General features: G+C 54.8%; 2 protein-coding genes across 2 annotated transcripts; one reads left to right on the plus strand and one right to left on the minus strand.

The window, feature by feature from the left end:
* Nucleotides 1-11,744: 11,744 nt before the first annotated feature.
* BBK36DRAFT_1133315 (hypothetical protein) lies at nt 11,745-12,939 on the plus strand (the record flags this gene model as incomplete). The annotated part of the gene is made up of 1 exon (XM_024892080.1): nt 11,745-12,939. The coding sequence occupies one exon, from the start codon at nt 11,745-11,747 to the stop codon at nt 12,816-12,818; it is 1,074 nt and encodes a 357-aa protein (XP_024749791.1). The 3' UTR covers nt 12,819-12,939.
* A 5,767-nt stretch (nt 12,940-18,706) lies between these two features.
* BBK36DRAFT_1141314 (RabGAP/TBC) lies at nt 18,707-21,959 on the minus strand (the record flags this gene model as incomplete). Its single annotated transcript, XM_024893441.1, has 3 exons — nt 18,707-19,072; nt 19,134-20,217; nt 20,338-21,959. The coding sequence occupies 3 exons, from the start codon at nt 21,957-21,959 to the stop codon at nt 18,707-18,709; spliced, it is 3,072 nt and encodes a 1,023-aa protein (XP_024749792.1).
* Nucleotides 21,960-22,689: the final 730 nt, after the last annotated feature.

Raw genomic sequence — 22,689 nt, forward strand, 5'->3', positions numbered from 1 at the left:
AGGGCAATCAAGCTACCTACTTCGGCGACACATGGCGTTCACAGACAAGATGCGGCTTATCACGGCCGGCCAGTGGGAGAACATGTGGCATTGTTCCGGGAGCTGAACGAAGTTGCAACCCCTACCTTGGCGAGGGCGCAAAGACTAAATGCGAATATAGTATAGAGTTCGTCGGCATATTCTGGATGGGTGGTGTGTGAGAGAGAGAGCAGAAGCGTGCAGCCGGCCGGACAACCCACATGCCAGCAGTTACCCAGTAGAACAAAAGTAGGGAGCATCTGTTCCACACACGGAAACAGCCAACTCGCCATGGAGCAAGCCATCGCCCTATGAAGCATGTCAAATAACGGCTCTTGCAATGTGTACGTGTGTACAAGCATATCGTTGCGGTGGAGACGACGGCAACCGTCTTGTTCTCTCGAATCCGTCGTCTCCCGCTAAGCGGCGTGGAGAATGCATCTTTTGTGACCGCATGCCTAGGACAAGGATAGCGGCAGCTCGGCTACCTCAGGTTGGTCATGGTGCGTAACCAACAGCATATGCGAGTCTTCTCTTAAACTTCTCTCCCTTTGCTTTGTACCCTCTCCCTCCCTTCGAGCATGGCCGTGAGGGAAAGGGGAGGGGTAGAGTTACAGCCGGTATCCATCTGGCCACGAGAGGGAGACGTACAGATCCTGATCCAGGGGGGCATTGCAACTGCGGCTGTGTTTGCATCGTCAATGTGATTCCCGGCCAGAAGATGCACAACCTGCTTAGCCGCGTCAGGAACCTTGGTAAGCTGAGCCGGCAGGTGAAAAACCTTGCGTCGTGCGGCTGATGATTGCCAGGAACCGCCTGTGAGGGACGGAGTTTAGGTCTCGACGCTACTGTGTGATATAAGCACTCTCTGTACGAAACCCTTTCTGACGTGCAATTGTTGGCGTGCATCTATCTGTAGAGCGTCTTTTGCACCAGCAGCCACCAACTGCTGTTGATGTTAAAGGTGTTCAGGCCGGGGAATTTCCGCCCTGACCTACTCCTTTGAGAAGAACCACGGACCGCGGATCCTCTGTGGCTTGCGACCGCCCTTCTGCTAACAGAAAAGATGGATAAAACGGAACCAATATTGGACGACGGTATTTTTCCCGGTTTGTTTCCCTAACCGCCGCGTGGGTCTTTGTGGCTGTCCGTTCCACGAGTCTAGTTCCTTCAGCAAGCTTGTGACGAGACGGAACTGCAGCGAGGCAGATGAAAACTTTACTATCCCATGCTGCATTTGGTCTGGGTGCTCTGCCCGTAAGCCGGATCCCAAGATATGTGCTTATCCTCCAAGGGTGCTGTGCAATATGCCTCCCGTGGCTCCAATTTCCCCTCCGTCACAGTATAAGCAGTGTGCTGCAGGTGGTAGTATGTCCCAGCAAAATGTCAAAACGACATCAAAGAACTTGGGCCGGTCCCTCAGCATGCACGACCGAAAGACGCCTTTGTTCGACCGTATGCTTCGTACCGGTATCACCCAGGAATCTCTTCAGCAAAGCCAAACGTAGTTACGGCGATGCAACGATTCTATCTCGATTATCTGCAGCTGAGGTCGTAGGGCCAGGGGTAGCAGACGGCTGAAAATAATCCTTGACTGCCTCCCGTCCCAGGCATTGGCCGTTGGCATGTAATACTTCGTACACTCCTGGTGCTTGATGTTGAAGCTTCTCAAGCTGCATGTAACGAAAGCTAAAAGATCGCTTCGAGTGGATCCGCATATAGCCACAGCTGTGCGGCCATGATGGGGTGGTATCAGACTTGCTGGGACACAACCATTTGCCAATGATGCAAGAGATATCAATTGTAACACCGGCAGGACGAAACGACGCAGATCCTTGTGACGCCGTGCGCCGTCATGTTGGGCGTGTAACGGCAATATAAAGTCCTCAATGCCAAAAAGGAACCCGATACAACCGCCCGTTCGGCCTCTGATCTTGGGCGCGACAGCTGACTGTGGTAGCCCATATGAGCATAAAGCAGAAACATGCATGTTCCAAATTGGGGCAATGTCCCAGGGCAAAAAGGAAGGTCTCTCGACAAATCCAACATAAGTTCGCGGCAGCAATGCCTGCTCTAGGCACACACGCATCTGAAAGCTGGTCCAATCGGATAGACGCTGATCAGGTCATCCCCACAGCCTGGGAATACTATGCGCTCAAGCAAAAGTCGACTTAATCTAAGTGAAACTCGGCCGTGGTTAATGGTCGATGGCTGAATTGCGGCACAGTGAAGTAGCAGTCGTAGCTTCGAGCTCCAGCAGCCACTCGAATCCGGCATGGTGCGTGGCTGGCTTGGCTTACTCACTGCTTCCTGTTTCTTCGAGGTTGAGAGGGGTTCAGCACGAAGACGAGAAAACAAAGACGGAAGTCTATCCGGTTGAGGGTGTGCTGAATGCGGGGAGAGGCGGCCGTCGATACCTCATTGTGAGCTATCTTGTCCGGTCTGCTTACCCATCAGGGCGGCGTTGCCATGATGCGGCTGGTCTAATATCACATAATTTGCCAGTTCACAGTTTCCATACTCGTACTGCTGGCGGCTAGGCCAGAAAGTTTTTGGTCTCACTTCGAAGTATGCTCACCGATCAGAAGGGAGGAAGACGATTGTCGCCCAACTGGAGCTGGTTTCAGTTCATTGGTTGATATGATGCTGGTCCTCTTGGTGTGTATCAACAAGACCAGCCAAGAAGAAACGGCGGCGGCTGGCGCCTGAAGCTCGATTCTTAGTGGAAATACACGAACCATGGTGACGTGGAAACTCGAAGTATATCTGCTAGCCGACGGCGTGGCATCCGGACCGGACGCTACTGCCAAACTGATACGGCCCTGGTAGGCTGCGGCGGAAACAGACTGCCGGAGGACATTGACCAAGATGAGCGGACGGCTGCGCAGTGCCGATACAAGCCTCTCACGACACGTTCTAGAGGCTGAAGCTGGCCTTGTTCGCTCAAGACTCTCCAACCACGTCCGACTGTGCCGGCAGATGCTAGGCGTGCCAGATTGAGAAGATCGGTAAAGCCGAGAGAAGCAGTGCTCTGGTCTGGTACCCAAGCCCCTATCTGGACTATTTGGACATGACTCTTGGAAACAAATTGACGGACATTGCGGCTTGACAGTGCGAAGTTGCTTGAAGAAAGCCATGGTCGTCGACCTCGATCTAGGTCCGTGGCTTGCTTCTCGCAGGATTGTGTTCTCTCGGCCAAGTCTGGCGTGATGGGGTTGGCTTGGTGTCGGTTTGAGGCTATTCAGGCTGTGTGGTCGAGGCTACCCGGTCCTGATCGCGATCTTGACTGCCGAGAGCGGAAAACAGGAGATTAAGACACCGGCTAGCCTCGATTTCAGCGAGGCCGAGGGCGTGAACGCGAAGGCGAGGTATCACAGGAGAACTTTTCCCGCCCTCTGTGCAACAACTCAATCCCAGTATGGCAAAAGTGAACGAGCAGGCAATGTCTGGCAGACGGTGTGATCAAATCATCCATCCGGCCATGCGGTGTAAGAGAAATCAGGGGCGTTGCTGTGGGAGTAGGCGCTAGTTCGAAGTTGCTCTGGTGAATCTTGGTGCTTTTGAGGTCAGATTGATCCATGTCTCCGATCACGCTGGGAATCTCTTCTCAAGTAACAGGTGTTTCGAGACAAGCAGAAGAGGATGGCGAAAGCAGATGGAAGAAGACGAGCATGGCTAGTTCCGAATCGTCGAGACAGAGTTGGTGGTCGACATTCCAGGCAGTTTGTGTCTCTTCCCGACATTCGAATACAACTGTAGCCAGTCAGTACGCTACCTTGGCGAGATGCAGGTACTGGCCTTTGTCAGAAAGGGCTGATCCTGTCTAGCAGGCGTGCCTTATCATCCGCTACCTTGCTGCAAAGATTATCGTACTGCCATTATATGAGCGCTGTACAGTAACTTGAAGGTATCGTGGTCTCGTAAAGGCTTCGGCTTGTTGCCTTGCTACTAGATCTGGAACTGCCGGACAGTGACCAGATTCGCACCTGCCTGCGCGGCTGTCGCAAATGACAGGAAAGCCGCAGCCTGCGCTTGCCTTGAAAGGCGCATGATGGCACTGGACGTCGCACTGCATCGTGCCTGCTCAAGCAGTTGACGACATGTGCGAGTGTAGCGTCCAATGAGAATCCAGAAGTGTCTCTCCTGTACAAGGCAGCTCTCCACGTCGTACCTGCCGTACCTCCTGCTGATTTGCTGAAGGTACCTCTTGGGCGGGGATAGAGAAGTCACCATGGCATATGATGGCAGCACAGGAGTACTTGGCTATGGTAATTTTGCTTGTATCCGCAACGTGGCGGCGGAATAGGGTTTCAGCATTATTACCGCTAGCGAGGACAGCCAATGCAGCTTCCGTCACAAACTGAGGTTCTGCTGAGAACGTCAATCCTTCAACTGCTACTATACCTGTAGAATTCGGAAGATGCTCGAGGTCTCGGCAAAACCAAGCCGCGGACAATGTGCTCCGGGCATGGAGCCTGGAGCTTTGCTCGCTCTTGCATGCTCTGCTCTTTCCTTCTCTACGAACTGCTTGTTACGGTGAGAGCAGACGCAGAATGCGGTAACAATGACTTTTGGTCTCTGTTGCTGGTTTGGCGCAAGGTTCATCGCAGGCTCAGCACGGAAGGTGCCGACTGCGGAAAAAAGCTAATTCAAGGTGGGGCAGCCGAAGCTCTGAAGCGTTCCATGGATTGCTATTGGCCGGTCCGGCAATCGTTCTAATGCAACTGCAGATGCTACGAAGCAACAGGACAGTAGCAGCAAGTGCTAGTCGAGGTCCAGAATAGCGCCAGTAATACCACTCATTCACTTGTACATCGAAGAATGACACACAACGCATCTCAAAAGCACTCGTTGGAGAACGAATCCAGTCAAGGCTAAGCGAGAGCGCACTGGAATCTCTCTTCCTTTTCCCTCACCCTTCTCTGATCGAATTCGTCATCCCTTCTTCTCAGCTCAAGGTGGCGGTCTTACGCGGCTTGCATGGGACTAACACGCACATCTCCCTCCCGGCTGGCGAGCACCTCACCGGGTTCAGATCATTAAAGGCGCATGCGGGACCTCAGCAGCAGCGCCTGTAGCCTGTGGCCTGTGGCCTGTAGGGCCGTCGACGATGCAATGCGATTCGATGCTAGCTCCCAGCAGAGGCCGAGCAGGGGAGGGCGCCCTGGAATCTTACTGGTTCCATGTAGATGGCACAAGCTGAATCGGAGGAGGAAACATGAAGGGTCTAAGACACGCCGCCCCTCGGCTCACAAGGGTGCAACGAGCTTAGTGCCGTCGTTCCCTTCCCCCCCGGCTGGCTGCTTCGTATCTCGAAGCTGTGTCTTGTGTCTTAGATCATGAGACGGCTCATGGCGCGGCCGTGGATGCGGCCCCAGGTTACGGAGCACCGAGTGCGGACTTGTCATGTTGCATGCTGCTACCTAGTAGTAGTACTACTACTCTGCGGTTCAAGTGGGCAGCCGAGGGGCAGCTCAGGGCTCTTCTCCTTCGTCTACAAACAATTGGACCAAGGCTGACCTCGTGTTAGTGCGCGAATACCACGCCGTATAGACTCCATGGAGTCGCTCAGTCCAGACACGAGCCTCACATGAGCTTGGCTGACCAAGGAGGGAGGTAGTACTTGTCCGAGGTACACACAGGACAGGCAAACGACGTTTGGCCAAGGTGGGATGCGTGAAGCCGGAGTTCCAACAGATGAGCTGGAGGCATTGTCCTTGGTGGATTTACTCCAGTACTGCCTGTATCAATGGGCCTTATTGCCTTTTAGTATGCATTCATGCATGCATTCCTACATGTACCCGCACATACGGAGAGCCGGCTATGGGGACTTGGTGCTTGTGCTAGGAGGGTCACCTTGGCACTTGGCTGGGCAAGCCTTGTCTGCCCCTCACAGCCAGAGCAGTTCTCTCCGTTAGACGTGCAGATCGGGCCATTCCAGCCGCTCGCATTTTGCTCGGAAGCTGGAGCGTGAGATGGGCCTGGGGTCAAGGCCCAGCGATAGTGGCAATGACATGCCTCCCTTCGAGAGACCCTGGTCCTTGTCCAGGCAAAGGCAGAAGAGGGATTACATAAAACGCGGCAGTGATGGACATGGCAGGACCAACAAGAGCTGCAAGTTGCTATACATACTGCACAAGCACAATCAAGCAACAAAGCAGCAGGTATGTAGCTACTCACTCCGGGGGAAGCATCTCGATTATCAAAATACTTGCCAGCGTGTCCCTTTGTTTCTACAGCTCATCTACTATTCTACCTCCTAGGTGCCAGGGTCAACGTCCGCACAACTCCCATCATCCCTCACTCTCTCAACTCCGCGGGCCACCCGACCTTCGCCACACCATCCCCATCTCGACATAAGAGGAGGCATTCCTGTCATCATATCCCTTATGCTTCAAGTCGGCAGCGCTGCTCCTCTGTCCTCACTTGAGCCATCGCCAAAGCGGCAACGACCAGCGGCTTTGCAGGGTTCTCGCGTGCCAAGGGCTTCCGACTGACTGCATCCGAAATGCACCTTCTTCAAAGCACACGGCGGCTCTCGATTCTTACTGGACCAGGCCGGATGTTTGAGATGTGTCACCCCCGTCAAGTCTTGCATGGATCGGCTGGGCTTGTGGCTTCCATGGCCCATGTACAAAGTACGTGCTTGTCAGAGAAGCAAGAACTTGTTCCGCCGTCTGTCCTTTTGTCTCAGCGTGCTCTTGTCCCTGCCCTGCACCTGGCCTCCCTACCTGCGCATGAGTGGCAGATACGCATGCGTCCTAGCTACGTGTGCTAATGTGAGTCTGCTCTGTGACTCACACGTTGCTGCTCGCCAGTCGCATCGACCCTCCCTGGCTGCTGTGCGTCGCGAGCCGGCATCTCAACGGCTTCGATGTTTACTATACTACTGTCGTCTCTGTGCAAGGATGCCAGCCAACGACCATGCTACGAGTACTACTCCGTATCTAGTATATACGAGTATGCGAATAGTAGTAGTAGTATATCAAGATTTATATATAGAATGCGACTAGTAGCATGACCGCGGGTCTGTTATTCTCCGTCCAGCAGAGCTAGCGCACCGGAGCATCTCTTTGTCGATTGGAGGTCGGTTCTCGCATCGCGGCGATGATACACCAACGGCGGATGCATCAGGCTGCCTGTACCACCTCGACAATGATAAAACAGTGCCTGCCGCGCGTGGATATCAACAAGGGCATCAGCCACCGCCATTCTGGGCAATTGGCAAACGTGGAGGCGGGAGGTGGGAACACCGCCCAGCACAAACCCCGAGTTTGTAGAGCACACACCAGCCCCGGGCTCGATATATCATGTCAACAAGCACAAGGCATGTGGCGTTGTGTTTCCCGGACTTACGGCATTCGTCGCCAGGACGTCATTTGCTCTGAAAGAACCCTTGGCCCGCTGCCAGCAGCTCTGGTCATTTCATCCTTTCCAGTCTGCCAATCTGCTTCGTTCAGCGCCTTGCCACCAATTGCGACTCCGTTCGAGTTGCTCTACTGTTGCTTCGTCCAAACAAGCATAGCTCATACCCCAAAGTTCCCCATGGCTTTGCTGCGGAGCTGACGGCGGTGACAGATCAGCAACATGCCCTCTTTTTCAGCCACCGAAAGTCATCCTTGTCCGCACGGCTCTTGCATTGACAAAGGCGGGCCTGCAGCAGCCCAGCTCGACGCAATGGGGAGGCCGTTGAAGCATCTGAGCTGTATCATCGTCAAGATGAACTGAGTCGTGGCCTCGTTCAACTAGATCCATGGCCGATTCGAGGATTCCCCCACCTTCTTTCAGCCAGACTATTACTGCTACTACTAGTATTAGTACTCTTCCATACCTCACCTCACCTCACAATAGCATTACTATCCAGTTCCATCTGGGCGACGACGTACGGGCCGGAACTTTCGCATGGAGGGGTGTAAGGCGAGTAGCAAGCCACAATTCCCTAGTAGACAAGGTCCAGATCCCCATCGAGTCAGTCCACCTGTCCGTCCGCACTCCCGTCCCTGTCTGCTACAAGGTCCAGGAGCCCAGCTTGTTCAATCGGATCGGCTTTTTTCATCCCTGGCGGCGGCCGATATTGCCTTGTTTTCCCTCTTCTGTCTGCCCGGCTGACAGGCGCCTGTTGTCGGTTCCCCTCCAAAAGTCCAAAACAAGCCTGCAGCAAAATGCATGTCGAAACCCTGGCCGACCTATCAGCCTACCCACAGCAGGGCCTTGTAAGTCCTGGACGCATTCGTTCCCTATGACAAACCTCCTCGCGTTGCGAATTGCTGGACCTTAATCGATAGGATGCAGCGCTAGAGGCTGTTGCTGAGGAGCTTGTGCTCCTCCCACGATAAGCTCCGTGGCTGAGCCGTCGTTTTGTTACTACTACTACCAGCGAGGGAGGGAGGGAGTGGTTACTAAGGGGTAGTAGGTATGCGATGCATGCTGAAGAGTAGCCGGTACCTATGGGAACGGAGTGCAAAGGGAAGTGATTTGGGGGAGAACATGTGAATAGAGGGGTCGAGGCAGGATGTGCCAAGTACCAGGCCACTGCTCGGTTGACCGGGTTTCTTGCAGAGAATGGTATCGTCCAGGTACCCCGTACGCAGGAGTGGAGGGAGCAGTACATGCAGATATATGCGCTCACGGCTCAAACATGCTCAACGGGTGGAGGTATTACAAAGTGCTACCTCTGCTGTCTTGGTACATGATATCTCGGATCTAGTGTGCATTTTTGAATAAGTAGTATCCGGGATCTATCTTGACTTCCATTGACAGACTGAGAATATGAAATGATGAACAAGGTGTTTATGTTGGTCGTCGACTCCTAGTTACCTCAGTAGTCGAATGTGAACTCACCGTGAACAACTTAAGGTGAAGAGGACGACTACCTACCTACCTTGGCGAGGCATATCGATAACGAGGCGAGATCCCACCCACCTGCCGCAACGGAAGGTTGTAAAAAGAGCAATAACGTGACAGACACAGACGACATCAACACCACGACATCTCCAGAGGATCAACGCAAGAAGACGAAAATAAACAGACGGCGAGACACGACATGCATCACGCCGCACGCTGCCAGTACGCGTGCTCATGCATCCAGACCCACGAACACGCGCACACACATGGAAACGTACACCGCATGGCCCCAGACTATCGAGTACCTACTTGCCTGCGCACGGAGCACTCGCCCAGACAGCATGTACATACAGCAGCTCTACCTCAGTACCTACTGTACTGGCCGGCCACACAGCATGCATGCATGCAGCGAGGTATTACCTGTATCTACACGCAGTATTATGGCGCATCCATCTCGTCCTGCGGACTTGGAGACGAGAGCCGGCTCTGGAAAGACCTGGTCCTAGTCGAGACACGGCAACGCCACACAACAAATAGGTGAGCCATTCAGGCTAAGCAACCGACAATGGAAGGCTCCGTATCTCTTACGCCCGCTCAGCTAATGCTAATCGAACAGAGGGAAGAGGCCAGCACAAAGCCTGAGCCATGCCCGCCACCGACCCCTCTCTTCCTCCACTTCTTGGAGCCCTGTGGCTCTCGACTCGACGGCGTCCTCCAAGCGCAGCAGATGCCTCAGCCATAGAGGGCAGCTCCGAGCTGACGAGCTATTACAGCACGACCAGCGCCTGGACGGGGCAAGGAGATATATTTCTAGAGGCTGATGCGTCCACAACAAGGGCTCCGTCCGAAGTCCACGGCACCCAGCCGGCGAATCTCGCCATGGCGGTTGCCCCATGCTCGTGGCAGCCGCAGCCCGAGGCCAGACCGGCGCGAGATGTCGCCCAATTGCCCTCTGTTCCCAGCGGCGCGCAGCTCTGTGCATACAGTACGGAGCACTTCCGGGGCCCAGTACGGCGCAGCTGCGATGTGGGAGGTACCAGATGCGTTCTTGTACCCGCGGAAGCGCAGAGCAAGCAGCCGCTCCATTGGATGGACCCCTCCATCGTGTACTATTTTTCGCACCTACTCCTCAGACGTGCAGCAGCCGCACACTGGCACACAAGATGCCCTCCTCTCTGGGTGCTGCACGCGTATGTATATACATGCTCGTGGCAGATGGGCGAATGCGTTTCTCTTTTCAATCTAGTCTTATCAAGGGTTATCGTGTCGAGAGAGCAACCTCTCTGCCCGCTTGCCGGCCCTGCTTCATGCTTCCCCCTTGCGAATGCTTGATAGCGGCCGATTTGTTCGCGCCTTGACAGCTCAGGAGTTACGCTTCTTACAGGCTCTCTGATGGTATAATCCATCCCCCGCATTCGACAGAAGCCGGCAGCGATTCCCTCCGTTGCGAGACTCTCTCTACGAAGTGCTGCTTCCTTCACGTTGCCGATCTTGCCTACATACCTAGCTTGTGCAGGAGTATACAAGGCAAGTTGGTACTTCCATTTACTCTCTTCCACCATGGTTGGCTGCTCAGCACGCTGTCCGGATGCCGTTGCTGTATTACAGTATATGTTGTCCTTTCCATCAGCAGCTGAGATGCCCCTTGCACCCTGCGTGTGAGCTGTTCTATACACCAGACCTGGAGAGCAAGACACAACACGTCGCAGTCTAGGCCACGGTTATTATACGCTTTCCCTGCAGTTTGATCCCTTATTCCTCCTCCTCCTGCTGTTGCTCCTCCTTTCTCCGACTCTCCCTCTGTCTCGACTCTTCCCTCCTTTTCATCGACCTCGGCTCCGTTTCCAGCCAGTCCACAAATGTTGGTTGAGAGAATTTATCTCGAGAGGTTTCTTTTCTTTTTCCAACGACCAAGTACCATTTCATTTCTCCCCTTCTCTTACACTCCCTATCTGAAACGCACACGCCCTCCACCCACTTCCCTGTTAGCTGCTGTCCCATCGATTCCCTAATCAGATCATTTGCTCTGATACGTGCACGCTCCTGTGGAATAGACCAGGCACACTACTCGCCTTCTCCACAGTGGCACGGTGCCCGCTCCGGCCCTTGTCTGCTGTTCACCCTCCTTCTAGCCCAGCCGATGCTCTCAGGTCCGGTTTCTGACTGTCTGTCTCGCCTCTGCCTGTGCCTCTCTGGCTCTGGCTCTGGCTCTGGCTCTGCTCCTGCTTTGCCTTTGTCGGCAACACTCCCCCCCTCCCCTCTTGGGACAAGCCCCTCGTTCGTTGGCCGCCTCCATCCCGCGGCGTTCTTGTCTCCATTCTAGGAAACACTACATGCGCCTACACACAAGGAGCGGACGAGCCACAATCTCTGATATTGGATAGCCTGCATGTGCCCGACAGGGTTGCCTCAGCCCTTCTCTCCATCCATCTGCTCTCTCACCTGTACCAAGCATCGTCTGTTGACACCGAGACTACTCCCAATGAGGGTGGCTAGCTTATTCCTAAGCGTCACCCGTCCTTGCCCCAGTCACAGCCATTGTTGTTGTTGAGCTGTCCGTCACCTCCAGCTAGGCCGACTTTGACTTCTTATACAAAGACGTTATATCCACCGCGTACGCCTCCACAACTTCCCTTCTGTTGTCCCTTCTTTCTCTCCTTCTCCTCCCGTGTTTGATGGTGCTTGGGCCTTCTTCCCCATTTGCTCCCATCGTCGTATTTCCTGTCCCTTCTGATGACTTTCGGTTGATAAAGTTGCTTCTCTCTTTCTTGCATGCCACCCCCGCAGCCTGCTCTCTCTCTCTCTCTCTCTTTTGCGCCATCTGCAGATGCCTACTGCTTAAGCACATGCATACACTCCGGTAACTGGCGGCATATGTGATGATGCTCACCATCAAGCAGCAATCGACGACGTACGGCTACAAGTCGGTCCATGATTTGCCAACTCCGCCATCCACCTCGCGGCCCTCTCCCCCCTTGAACTACCAAGATTCATCCTATAAACCGTATATCGTCTCTCAATCCCAGAGCAGTCCAGTCCAGCCCATGTCTGCTTCTCATCGTGGTCTGCCTCCGCCGGCGGCCATGACTCTACCCCCACAGCAGCCTTCCTCGGTTGGCCCTCCGCCACCGCCGTCACATCACGCCCAACCGCCGCCACCTCTGCCGCTGGGCCAGCCCTCTCATCAGGCGCAGCCGTGGCCTTCACCCTCGGCTGGCCTGCCTCCCCCGCCGCAGCAATGGCAAGGGGCCGAAGAATCCATGAGGACTTGGCTGCAGGCCAAGACGGAGGAGGAGAGGACGAGGCAAGAAGAGGAAAAGACGAGGCAGGAGACTTTGCGTCTGGAGCAGAGGAAGATTGAGATGGACATCTTGCGAGCTTCTCTTGGCGGCGGCATCCCGCCGCCCATGATCCCTCTGGTCTTTGCCGGCATGGGAAGCGGGGGCACGCTTCCCCAGGCCGCTCTCGAATGGGCGCAGCAGTTCATGGCTCCGGCCCAGGGTCACCATCCCCAGCTTCTTGCGCCGCAGCGACCGCACTCGCCAGATCACTCGAGAGAGCCCGTAGGCCACGGAGTGATGTATACCACCTCCCCAGCGCAGGCGACCCCGGCGCAGGGCCCCGGCGGCGGATACGCACAGTACCCAGCGTCGCCGTCGAGGCCAAGAGGCCAGACAATCTCTGGCGTATTGGGCCGGCCGATGGCGGTGGCATCAAACATGGTGAGCGTGGCAAACGCTCCTCAGGCCCCGGCGCAGCAGGCACCGCCTCCGTCGGCCATGCCGCCGTATCAGGGGCACGCACACACGCAGTCGCAGTCGTCCCAGCACGATACGAGCCCGTCGATCTATTTTCACCACTGGCAGCCGCCGGCAACGCAGAGCGGCAGCAGCTCGAACCGACCCGGAACACCGTCTGGTTCGTCAAAATCCAAGAGAAAGCGAGACTCCGTTTGAGCTAACTTGGGGGGCTTGTGTGGCGCTGTAACAGGGGAGAGCCAGAAGAAGCGAAAGACGACTGGGGGATCGTCTCAGCAGGCCACCAGAGCGCCAAGCGAAGACCGATTTCGATCCCCGCCGCCGTTCACGCAGCACGGCTCATCGAACCCGGCGTCGCCCAGTCGAAAATCGCACAAGCGCCAGCGCAGCGACGTGTCGTGGTATAGGCCGCCAGGACAAATGTACGGCGAAGATGCAGACCGACCCCGAGCGAGGACGCCACCACAAGCTCCGTCCTGGGCCCCTTCGCACCGCGAGAGGGAAGATTCGAGGAGCGCAAAGCAGACGGTATCCTCTCTGCTATCCCGCGAACCCGAGGACTTGGGCCAGCTGCCACGACAAGCTGCACAGCCTCCGCGGCTTGAGCCTCCGCCACCCATACCGCGAGGCAGGGGCCCGGGAGACCAAAGAGCCGGCGAGCCCCCCCTTTCGGCAGGAGACGTTGACCCAAGATCCCGAATGGGAGCTGGGATGCATGAGAGAGAGGCCTGATTCAAAGATTAGGCCATGAATGTCGTCGACAGCACAGGATGCTCTTGCGTGCCTGGAGGCCTCTGTTTTACAATCCTGTCACCCTGTTTCTTTTCTCCTCCATTATTCTACTCTCACTCTCACTTTCCTTTCTTCCTATGGGGTTTCATCACTTCAATTTGCAACCACTTCACTCGCTGCTGGTCTTGGTCGACTGGTTTCGCCTTGACCGCCCGCCACCCCCCTTTTGTACAATTGACTCGGCATACGTCAGGCACCATCTGCGCAAATTTCGTTTCATCTTCCAACGCCATCATTGGGGTAGGAGAGGACCAGACTGGTCATTCACATTTCTCAGACTAGAGTGGCGGCCGGATTGCATAGTTTGTTTTTGGCGATTTGCACATATCGGCGTTGTTCTATTTCGGGAGGGAGAGGGGGAACTCGGGCTGTTTGTGTTTCGAATTGCATGTGGACAAAAGTGTATTGATAGGACGAGGCATGGGGATGCACAAGGCGTCCAAGCGTCTGCCACGGACGGGCATATCTACTGAAAGAGGAAGATGAGACGAGAAAGAAGACGAATCAAAGCAAATTTTCACAGGCCCGAGAGACCAATTTCACGTGCAGATCATGACCCAGCAGCAGGAGCAAATCCGGACCGACGCGAGCTGAGGGCAACCGAGATCAAAGTGCCGTTGAGCTGCTGCTCTCGCCGGGGGGCTTAGGACTGACATCCGAAGCAGGCAAAAAGCTTGGATGCACCGGGGTGGCCCTTTTGGGCGGTGCCAATCACGAAAGGACGGCAGGTATGTACTCGTAGATGAAACAGACGACCCATGGGGACGGTATGTACGTGCAAGGTTGCAAGAGGAAGAGGAAAGCCAGGAGGCCCGCGCTAGGATGGAAACGGGAATTGCAGAGTGAGAGCGAGGGTGGAAGAAGAGAAGAGGCCGCGCAAGACGGGCAAGGGGTCGGGGGGTCGGGACCGAAGCAGGAGCGCGCTTGAGCGATCGGTCATATGATATCCGCGTAAGGCGCATCCGGATTCCGAGCAGGGCTGACGTTTTGCTTTGCAGTGCAGAGTTGCAGTGTGTTGACGAAGGGATGAGGTGGTGATGGTACGGTGTGTTTGATGCTACGTTGACGTTGTACATACAGTATAAAGGTGAAGTTGAGAGGTTCTTGGGAGGTTTTCGTTGGTATGAGGCGTGAAGATGAGGATGATGTCGGGTGAGGTGAAATGCTTCAACGGTTATGGGCATGTACTCGTATGCATACGTGAGAGTGAGAGGAAGAGTAAGCTGTTTTGTTTCGGGCACGAGATGGGGGAGGTCCTGTAATCGTTTTGGACGAGGTGATTTGGATCCCGATCAACAGGGGCTTTCTTTGTACTACCTACCTCTTGCATGCAGGCAGGTACTTCCTACAGGTTCTGTTGTAAGTGTAGTACTAGTACTATTAGTATTGCCAGGTGCCTATTACGGAATACCCTGGTTGCCTGGGTGAGTTAAAGATGCTTGTTAGGACCTAACCTACCTAGCGTTGCATGGAACGGAATTCAAGGTCAAGGTTATAGTAAATACCTACTTACCTAGGTACAATCGGTATTTGTCGGTAGGTACTGGGTATTTGTATGGGGTGTATGTTGCCGTGTCATGTCTCGATGCATTAGTTCTGCATGTACGAAGGAAGGACTTTGGTTCTTGCATGGTGATGCTTGTTTACGGTTTACCGAAAATAGACAGACCGCTGTTCAAAGTCTTCTTTACTAGAAAGTACCACGCATGAGGAAAAAAATGTACCCAGCTTCAATCCCCCATCAATGGCAGGTTGGTGATAATAACATGTGTTTAGAGCACATACATAGGAAGGGGGGACATATGCCGAGGCAAACTATATGTCGTATCTACAAGGTTGGACGGATTTTGTCGAACCGGACAATTGGTGGAGCAGCATCAGATTCGTTTTTTTTTTTTCCTTCTCTTTTTAGATAAAGACAAAAGCAAAAAGAAGGAAACTCGTGAGAACGGAACAGGAAAAAGCGATGGGTTCCTGGATGACGAGATCCGTCCTGGAAGGGGGGGGCCTGTAATTTGCCTTTTGTAGGTGCCCTTACACCTGCCGGGATTGTGTTTCTTTTTTGCGGGCGTACAGTAGTCACGAATACCTTGGCTTTCCTATATTAGGATGGGACGGGCATAAAATGCAGATGCTTGTTCGTTTTCAAAAGCTTGTACACAGAAGGTTGTTCTATTTTACAAGATTTTTTTGTGTAAGTGAGGAAAGGCTTCTCAGTCATAGGCGGACCATTTCCTCCGTGGTGCCAAATTCTAAGTGCTGGTTCTAGATAGTAGTACAAGTATTTGCACACTACTGGGTAGTTTATATATAATCCATTAATAAACAGCTACAGCCTATACACGTAATTGAAGGCAATACAGCGAGGGAATCTTCACAAACCAAAGCACAAGAGGCAGAGAGCTTGTATTGTTTCAGAGTCGGGTTTAGCTTCTCCATCGAACAAGATGCCCCCCCGGTTCATCAAGCTCCGGGTATCGCTGACAACAAGGGGCCCCAAACCGGAGCATTGCCCGAGAATAGAGAAGGTAGATATTGTAATACTTGCAGTAGGGACAGTAATCTGGACAAGGGGGGGAAGTGGCATTACATTTTGCTGGGGGCTTGAATATGCTAAAGAGGGAAAAAGACGGAGATTTTGGGGATGGAAGAGCTTTTGGGGCTTTTTTGCTGTGGATTGATTAAATGAGTAGGGACTATGCAGCTACCTATCATGATCAGGCTTCCCTTGCCGTGTGCCTGAAGATTGAACTTTCCTTGTTGCTGCCCTGAGTGGACCTTATTTACCAAAAGGATACCTAGGCAACCAACAAGCAAAAGAAAAAGTTCAGCTTTTTGCCAGGTAAAACTGCTATGTACCATCACAATAAATACAATCTGTACAATGTGGTCATTCGTCTCACTCCTGTGGTGTGTGAAAGTGTCATCGAGCATCAGGTTCTCCAGCTTAGGGGGCGTGTGCGAATGTCTGCTTGCCATTCTCTTACTTTTCTTCATGTACATCGGCAAAACCTTGTTCTCATCATCATAAAAGTGTCCTAATACAAAATACGAAGAAGCAACAGTTGCAATGCCAAGCACAGCCCTCGAGAAAGCCGGCAAGATGGATTGTCCCGTGCCAAGACCTGTCGAAGCTCGGCAGTCGGCTAGCATCTTCTTTTCGGCATCAAGATGCAAATAGATAGAGACACGAGGTAGTAGCACCTTAGGTAATAGAATGTAGCATCTCTTCTGCTTTCATACCGAAGTACTCAGCTGTAAAAAATCTTCTTGTACTCTCCGATGTAGATGAAAAATATGAGAGACCACGTCTCTACTTATTACCTACGAAGGCAAAACAGATATTTGCCGTTCATGAGTACCCGTGTATACCTATTCTCGGAACTCGTAGTGTATCCCGTAAGATACTGACACGTGCAAATGCGCCCCCAAAACTCCCACGAAGCTCAAATCAAACATGCTCAAATGAGTTTTCCACATGTCACAATACAATGGAAAAGAACCATCTCTCGGTCCGCTTCCCGATTCGTAAACGCCCTCTCCTCACCCCCCTCCGCAACACACACGCACACACCCACTCAAGCTGCGAAACGACCAACATAATCTTCTTCTTCATCTTCTTCACTTCTTCCTTTTCTTCTTCATACTGAGTGATGCAAAAACCCATTTCACCGTTCTTCATCCCCTCTTCTCAATACCTACGGGTTAAACTCGTATAGCTCGTATACTGTATATGCAAATAAAGATCTCGTATACTGTACATATCCCTCGAAAAGCTAATTCGACGGACATATCGCTGGTTTTTTTACTTTTATTCCTTTTCTATATATATGTCGTATTCACAAGGGGCACGTGAAAAACGAGTTTCGTATATGCCAAAGTAGAGCTTATATACGAGCCCCCGGAACTGATACATCTCTTACATTCTACACCCAGAAAGCGGAAGTCGTCCATCTTTGCAATTCGCCCCTATTTTATGATACATGACGATAAAATAGATGCAGCTCAAGTTTCTGCTCACATATCCCCAATTCTATCAAGAAAGCATTGGCATATAGCATTTCAGACCATTCTCTGAAAGGACAATCAAATGTTATATGCCAAGCGCCAGCTCAAAAGTTTCACAAGAGGCAAGACATAAAAGAGCAAGACTAATATGTGTAGAGAAATAACAACAATGATGAAATTGCTAGAAGAGAATTCTTTCTCTCTCACATCACCACCATCATTATCTTCTCCTCCTCACATATCCGCCACATCTCCTTCTTGCACATCTCGCTCTCTACCATACTTTCGTACCTCTGAAGAGAAGGAGGTAATATATAACGATTCTGTACCGACTCCGTTCACGTCGTCAGCTCCCCCCATCCCCATCTCATCTCCATCACACAACCTCCAACACGAAGCTCGTCGAAAAGGGGAGAAAAACGTAATCAAAAGGCAAACTCTCAAAAACCAGAGCTTAACTGAGGTGAGCAGTACGAGCACGGACAACCCACAGAACACGGAATCCGGAACGGCCCCTGGAATTATGATGAATCTCACGTGTGATGGAAGCCGTATCCCGTTTCTGGAGCTCGCCCAGGAACCCGGCAGGGCCAGCGCCATCCAACGTCCTCATACTTTGTGCCAAAGCTTCGCGCAAGTGCTTACGGGGTGTAACACGCAAACTCAATGCTCAGGAACCCAGTCAACAAATCTCCGTTTGTATTAGTGGTACTAGTAGTTGTTGTTTTTTCACCCTACCAAATCGCCGTCTAGCTACACCAGCCGTTGCCGCCCGCCGTTAGCATGTCGACTCCAGCCAATCTGGCCAGGTAGGTCGCCAACCACCCGCTGCTCAAAAGACAAAACGCCTCCGTGACGGAAGGGTATCCATAATTCAGGGCCTACCGTACGCCCGCTTCGCGCCACCCTGTCCCAAATCCTGGTATATGAAAGCAAACCGAAAACGCACGCAAGAAACAGACTGAGAGAGTGAACGAGGTGGCCGAAGCAAGTGGGAATGAGCCACGTCAAGAGACAAAGGAAATCAGGTGTCGAGAGGTGTCGAGCAGACCATTTGGGTCATTAATAGAGGGTATCGGTAGTTGATCAAGACGAAGGGGTATCCGAGGTGCGGAAATGTAAGTGAACAAGGCAAGGGAGGCGCCATGTGAAGCCCAGCCGTCCCATTCCATGTACCCATTCCGTGGGAGAGACAAAGGAAACAAAGTAGTAGTGGAAAATAAGATACAGTAGAAGAGAAGGAGGAGACATCAGCCCGTCAGGGCCATGCTCGAAAGGCAAGCGTGCTACGTCTTCTTCTTGCCTTGGTGTGACTTCCACTCCGCTTTGGTCACCTTCATCAACAGATCCTCATCCTTGATGGGAATCCATGACGTCAAGGCCTTCATTGCGTTTTCAAAATCAGAGTCCAGCAGCACCTCGCGAAGGGCCTGGATCAAGGCAGCGCTCGTGGCGTGCAGGATGTCGAGTCCGGTGGCCGGGCTTGCTTCGGCGTCGGGGGCACTGAGAGGCCTGTTGGGTTCCGCGGCGCTGTCTCCCAGCAGGAGGAAGACGTCCCAGACGCGCAGCTGGGCCGGGAAGGGGATGGAGAGGTTGAAGAGGGTGAGGTACCACCGAGTGCCGTAGGCTGTTATATCTACGCCGAGCTCGATCTACAGGAATGACACGAGTTAGATGAAAATTGCAACAAAGGGGAGGCTGCCAAAAACTCACCAGCCTCTTGGCCACGTCCTTATTCAGCCAAGTCTCGTTAAACTCTTGCAGTGCCTTCATCAGGCCCTCAAAGCCTGGGCGATACAAGCGATCGAGCCCCCGTAGCTGCCACAGGCGCACCAGCATGACGAAGCATTTCTCCTCGTCAAAGTAGCAGAGCAGCGTGGCCGCCAAGGACGCCATGCCCTGGACGTAGCCCGTCGCCGGGAAGTAAATGGAAAGGCAGTGCAGGACGCGAAACAGCAGCCGTTGGCCGCCCCGATACCGTTTGCGAAACATAATGTGTCGGCTGATGGTCCGCGGCACGTCGAGATCGATCTGCACGTCGTCCGGCGAGCTCTGCTCCAGCAGCCGGTGAAACGAGGCGACAATCTGCTCCTCCGTGGGATAGCCCCCGTGGTCCGCGGCGGAGCCGGCCATGAAGGACCACCAGGCGGCGGCGCGCCAGCGGTCGGGAATGCCTTTCCACGTCCGCTCAATGAGCTTAGGGTTCTTCCTGTCAAACTCAAACTCCATGCCCTCGCCCTGGCCGCCCTTGCGGACGACCTTGGCCATCTTGCGCCACTTCTCCGATCTCTCCCACTCCTTGCGCTTCAGCGCTTCCGAGATCCTCTCAATCTGCGCTTCCTCGGCGGCATCTTGGAGGCTGGGCGGAAGCGTGAGCATGTCGCCGGCTTCATCCAGCCATCGCCGGTCGCGGTTATGGGGCAGCAGGTTGCTGGCCTGTCGAATAACGGATCGCGACGAGCGCTTCGAGGCCGTGGACAGCTCCGAGGCCTGCGTGTTGAGCGACCTCGCCGACATCTTCCTGCTGGGCCCCAGAGGCGATAGCCCGGCCGTCTCTCTCTTCTGTAGTCTTCGTCGGGGCGAGAACTGGGCCGACTTCATCTCAGTCGGGGTGCCGAGTCGTGATCGGGGCGCGGTGATGAAGCCATATCGGTCCACATTGGCGCCGTCCACATCTTCCCAGTCCTCCAAGCCGCCCGCGAGCTCCGTCTCCCGTCTGTAGTCAAGATGCACCGAAGAGCTCGTCGACCGGACAGATCGCGGAGTCCCCCAGGTAGGGACAGGCGGTGGGAGGATGCTACAAGGCGACGAGAAGGCGCAAAAGCCGTTAGCCACAAGATGCACAGAACAAAAGAAGCAAATTCAGGCCCGACACACACACACGCGCGACGCCGGGAATCGTCAAGGGAATCCATACGAGTCATTCCCATCGTCCTCTGCCGGGACCTCTGGGGTAGGCTCCAAGGGTTCGCAGTACGAGCGCCTCGCGCCATCCTCCCAATTGATGGCATCGCCAACCCCGTAGAGCGATCTCACCTTTTGAGACTCCTTGTCGACGTCGGATGCTAAAAGGCGGATGTCGGGCGGCGGTTGAGCGCGGGGCACGAGGCTGGGGTTGGAGGCGGAGGCGGAGGCAGAAGCAGAGGCAGCGATAGCGGCCAAGGACTCGATGCGATCGATGCTGGTGCTGCTGGATCGTGCATGGCTGCGGGTGGGCGTGGAAGGGGCAGAGACATTGCCTCTGCCGACGTCGTTGGTCCCGTCGAGGCCCAGCGCTCCGGCGGCGCGTCGCCCCCCGAACATGATGCTGCCGCGGTTCGAGAAGGACAGCGTGGCCATAAAATCATCCTCGAGCAGGCTGTGGTTCGGGATGCAGATGCCCAGGGGCGCAAAGCCGTCGTGGTCGTCGCCGTCGTCTCGGTCGTCTGCGCGGTCGTCGTCGATGTCGGCCGGAGAAACTGCGTCGCGAGAGGCTGAAGGGGCCTGTGACGGCAGGAGAGACGACGTTTGTGCAATCGGCGACCGCAGTGGCTGCTTTTGAGTGGAGGCTGGCTGCGAGCCCCGCATCAGGGGCTGCATTGGCGCGTTCGCGGCAGTCGATCCCTCGTCGAGGGCCAGGGCCTGCAGGGCTGCTAATTTCCCCTTTGCCGATGCAGAGGAGCAGACGCTAAGGCGCTTGAAGATGCTGTGTCTCTTGGGCGAGGCTGGCGACAACGGAGGGGGCGGCGACTGCGACTGCGGCCGAGGAGGAGGAGATGAAGGAGATTGCGAGGGCGGCGGCGGCGGGGGCTGGCAGAGTGGAAGAGGTTGTGAGCGACTCGGTGCGACGGCGGCAGGATAGAGTTTGGCGAGGGAAGGAAATGACGCTGCGCCCGACGCGGCTGGCTGGCCGACGGCTGTCTCACTTGTTGGCGAGCTCTGCCGGCCAGCGGGCACTTGGCCGACAGCTGCTTCGGGCTGAGGGTGAGCTTGTGAGACGCGATGCCGTGCGACGACGTCGACTTTGCTCGGGCTAGGGCCCCAGCGCTTGTTGCTGCCGGCAGAGGAGCTGCTGTCGTCTGCCAGCCGCTTGCCGTCTGACTTGCCGCCCTGCTTGCTGCCTTGCCTGCCCTCGTCCTCCTCCTCGCAGTCCTCTTCGTAAATGGTGGCTGCCGAGGTGGGCGTCGGGGCGTGGCCAGAATCTCTCTTCCAGGTCTCACGGACGAGCTTTGCCTGCCGGACAGGCGTGGGCGCCCTCAGGGCTGGGTGCTGCTCAGCGGGTGGCGGGATGGATGGCAGGGAGAGCTGCGGCGGCACGACCACGACGAGGTTGGGCGAGTACAGGGAGAGGGCGTACAGAGAGGGCGACGGCGAAGGGCAAGGAGAGGACGCCGACGATCGAATCGACAGCGTGCGGATGGTGTTGCGGGAGGCGCTCCTGGGCGGCAGCGGGATGGGCGGCTCTGCCTGGACCGTCTTTTCGTAGCGGAGGCTGATGATGCTGCTGTCGCCGGACCGTCGCGATCGGGAGCTGGACGGACGGAGGGAGGTGACGGCCATGGCTTTGGCTCTGTCGGGGCGTGACGGAGGCGCCGCTTGGCTGCGAGGGCCCTGTCGGTCCTGTTCCCGAGTCTCAGAGGGAGACTGCGGGCAAGACCGAGGTCGGGATCGAGGGCGAGAACGAGGACGAGAGGGTGGACGACTTGACGGACAGGAACCGCCGCTGATGGCGGTGCCGTGCAGGGCGGTGCTGCTGATGAGGGCAATGGCGTTGATGCTGAGGCCGGTGCTCTCGGTGCTGTGCGAGCGGAGGCCGCGAGTCCAGCGTCTGAGCAGCTTGGCGAGGCGTGAGGCAGCCAGCTTGAACGACTGACTAACTGAAGCGATCTGAACGATCGTGAGCTGCCAGCGCAGAAGCGAGGATCGGAGGATTATTGGTAATCAAGAGACCTCGAGTCACTCGTGCAGGAAGGAAGGCGAAGGCACAAAGGCGAGGCAGAGGCGAGCTTTCGGCAAGTCGGCTCTTGCTTTGGTCTTTCCCTCGGGGCGTCTGCTTGGCAGTTCAAGGTAAGGTACCCAAAGTAAGGTATTGAAGGTGGTGAATGTATCTCGAGATTTTGTGGTATCGGCTTGAGATGCGGTAAGAGGTGTGTGAAGCGAGCGGTGGGAAGCGAGAATATCGCTGAAGCAGACGAGGATGAAGTTTTGTGTGTTCCCGGGCGATTCTGGTAATGATGCCTGAGGAAGAAACGAGGGTGAAGAGGGAGTATGTGAATGAGACAAGTCGAAG

Source organism: Trichoderma citrinoviride (genome assembly GCF_003025115.1).
Source record: "Trichoderma citrinoviride strain TUCIM 6016 unplaced genomic scaffold BBK36scaffold_7, whole genome shotgun sequence".
Classification (NCBI taxonomy): domain Eukaryota; kingdom Fungi; phylum Ascomycota; class Sordariomycetes; order Hypocreales; family Hypocreaceae; genus Trichoderma; species Trichoderma citrinoviride.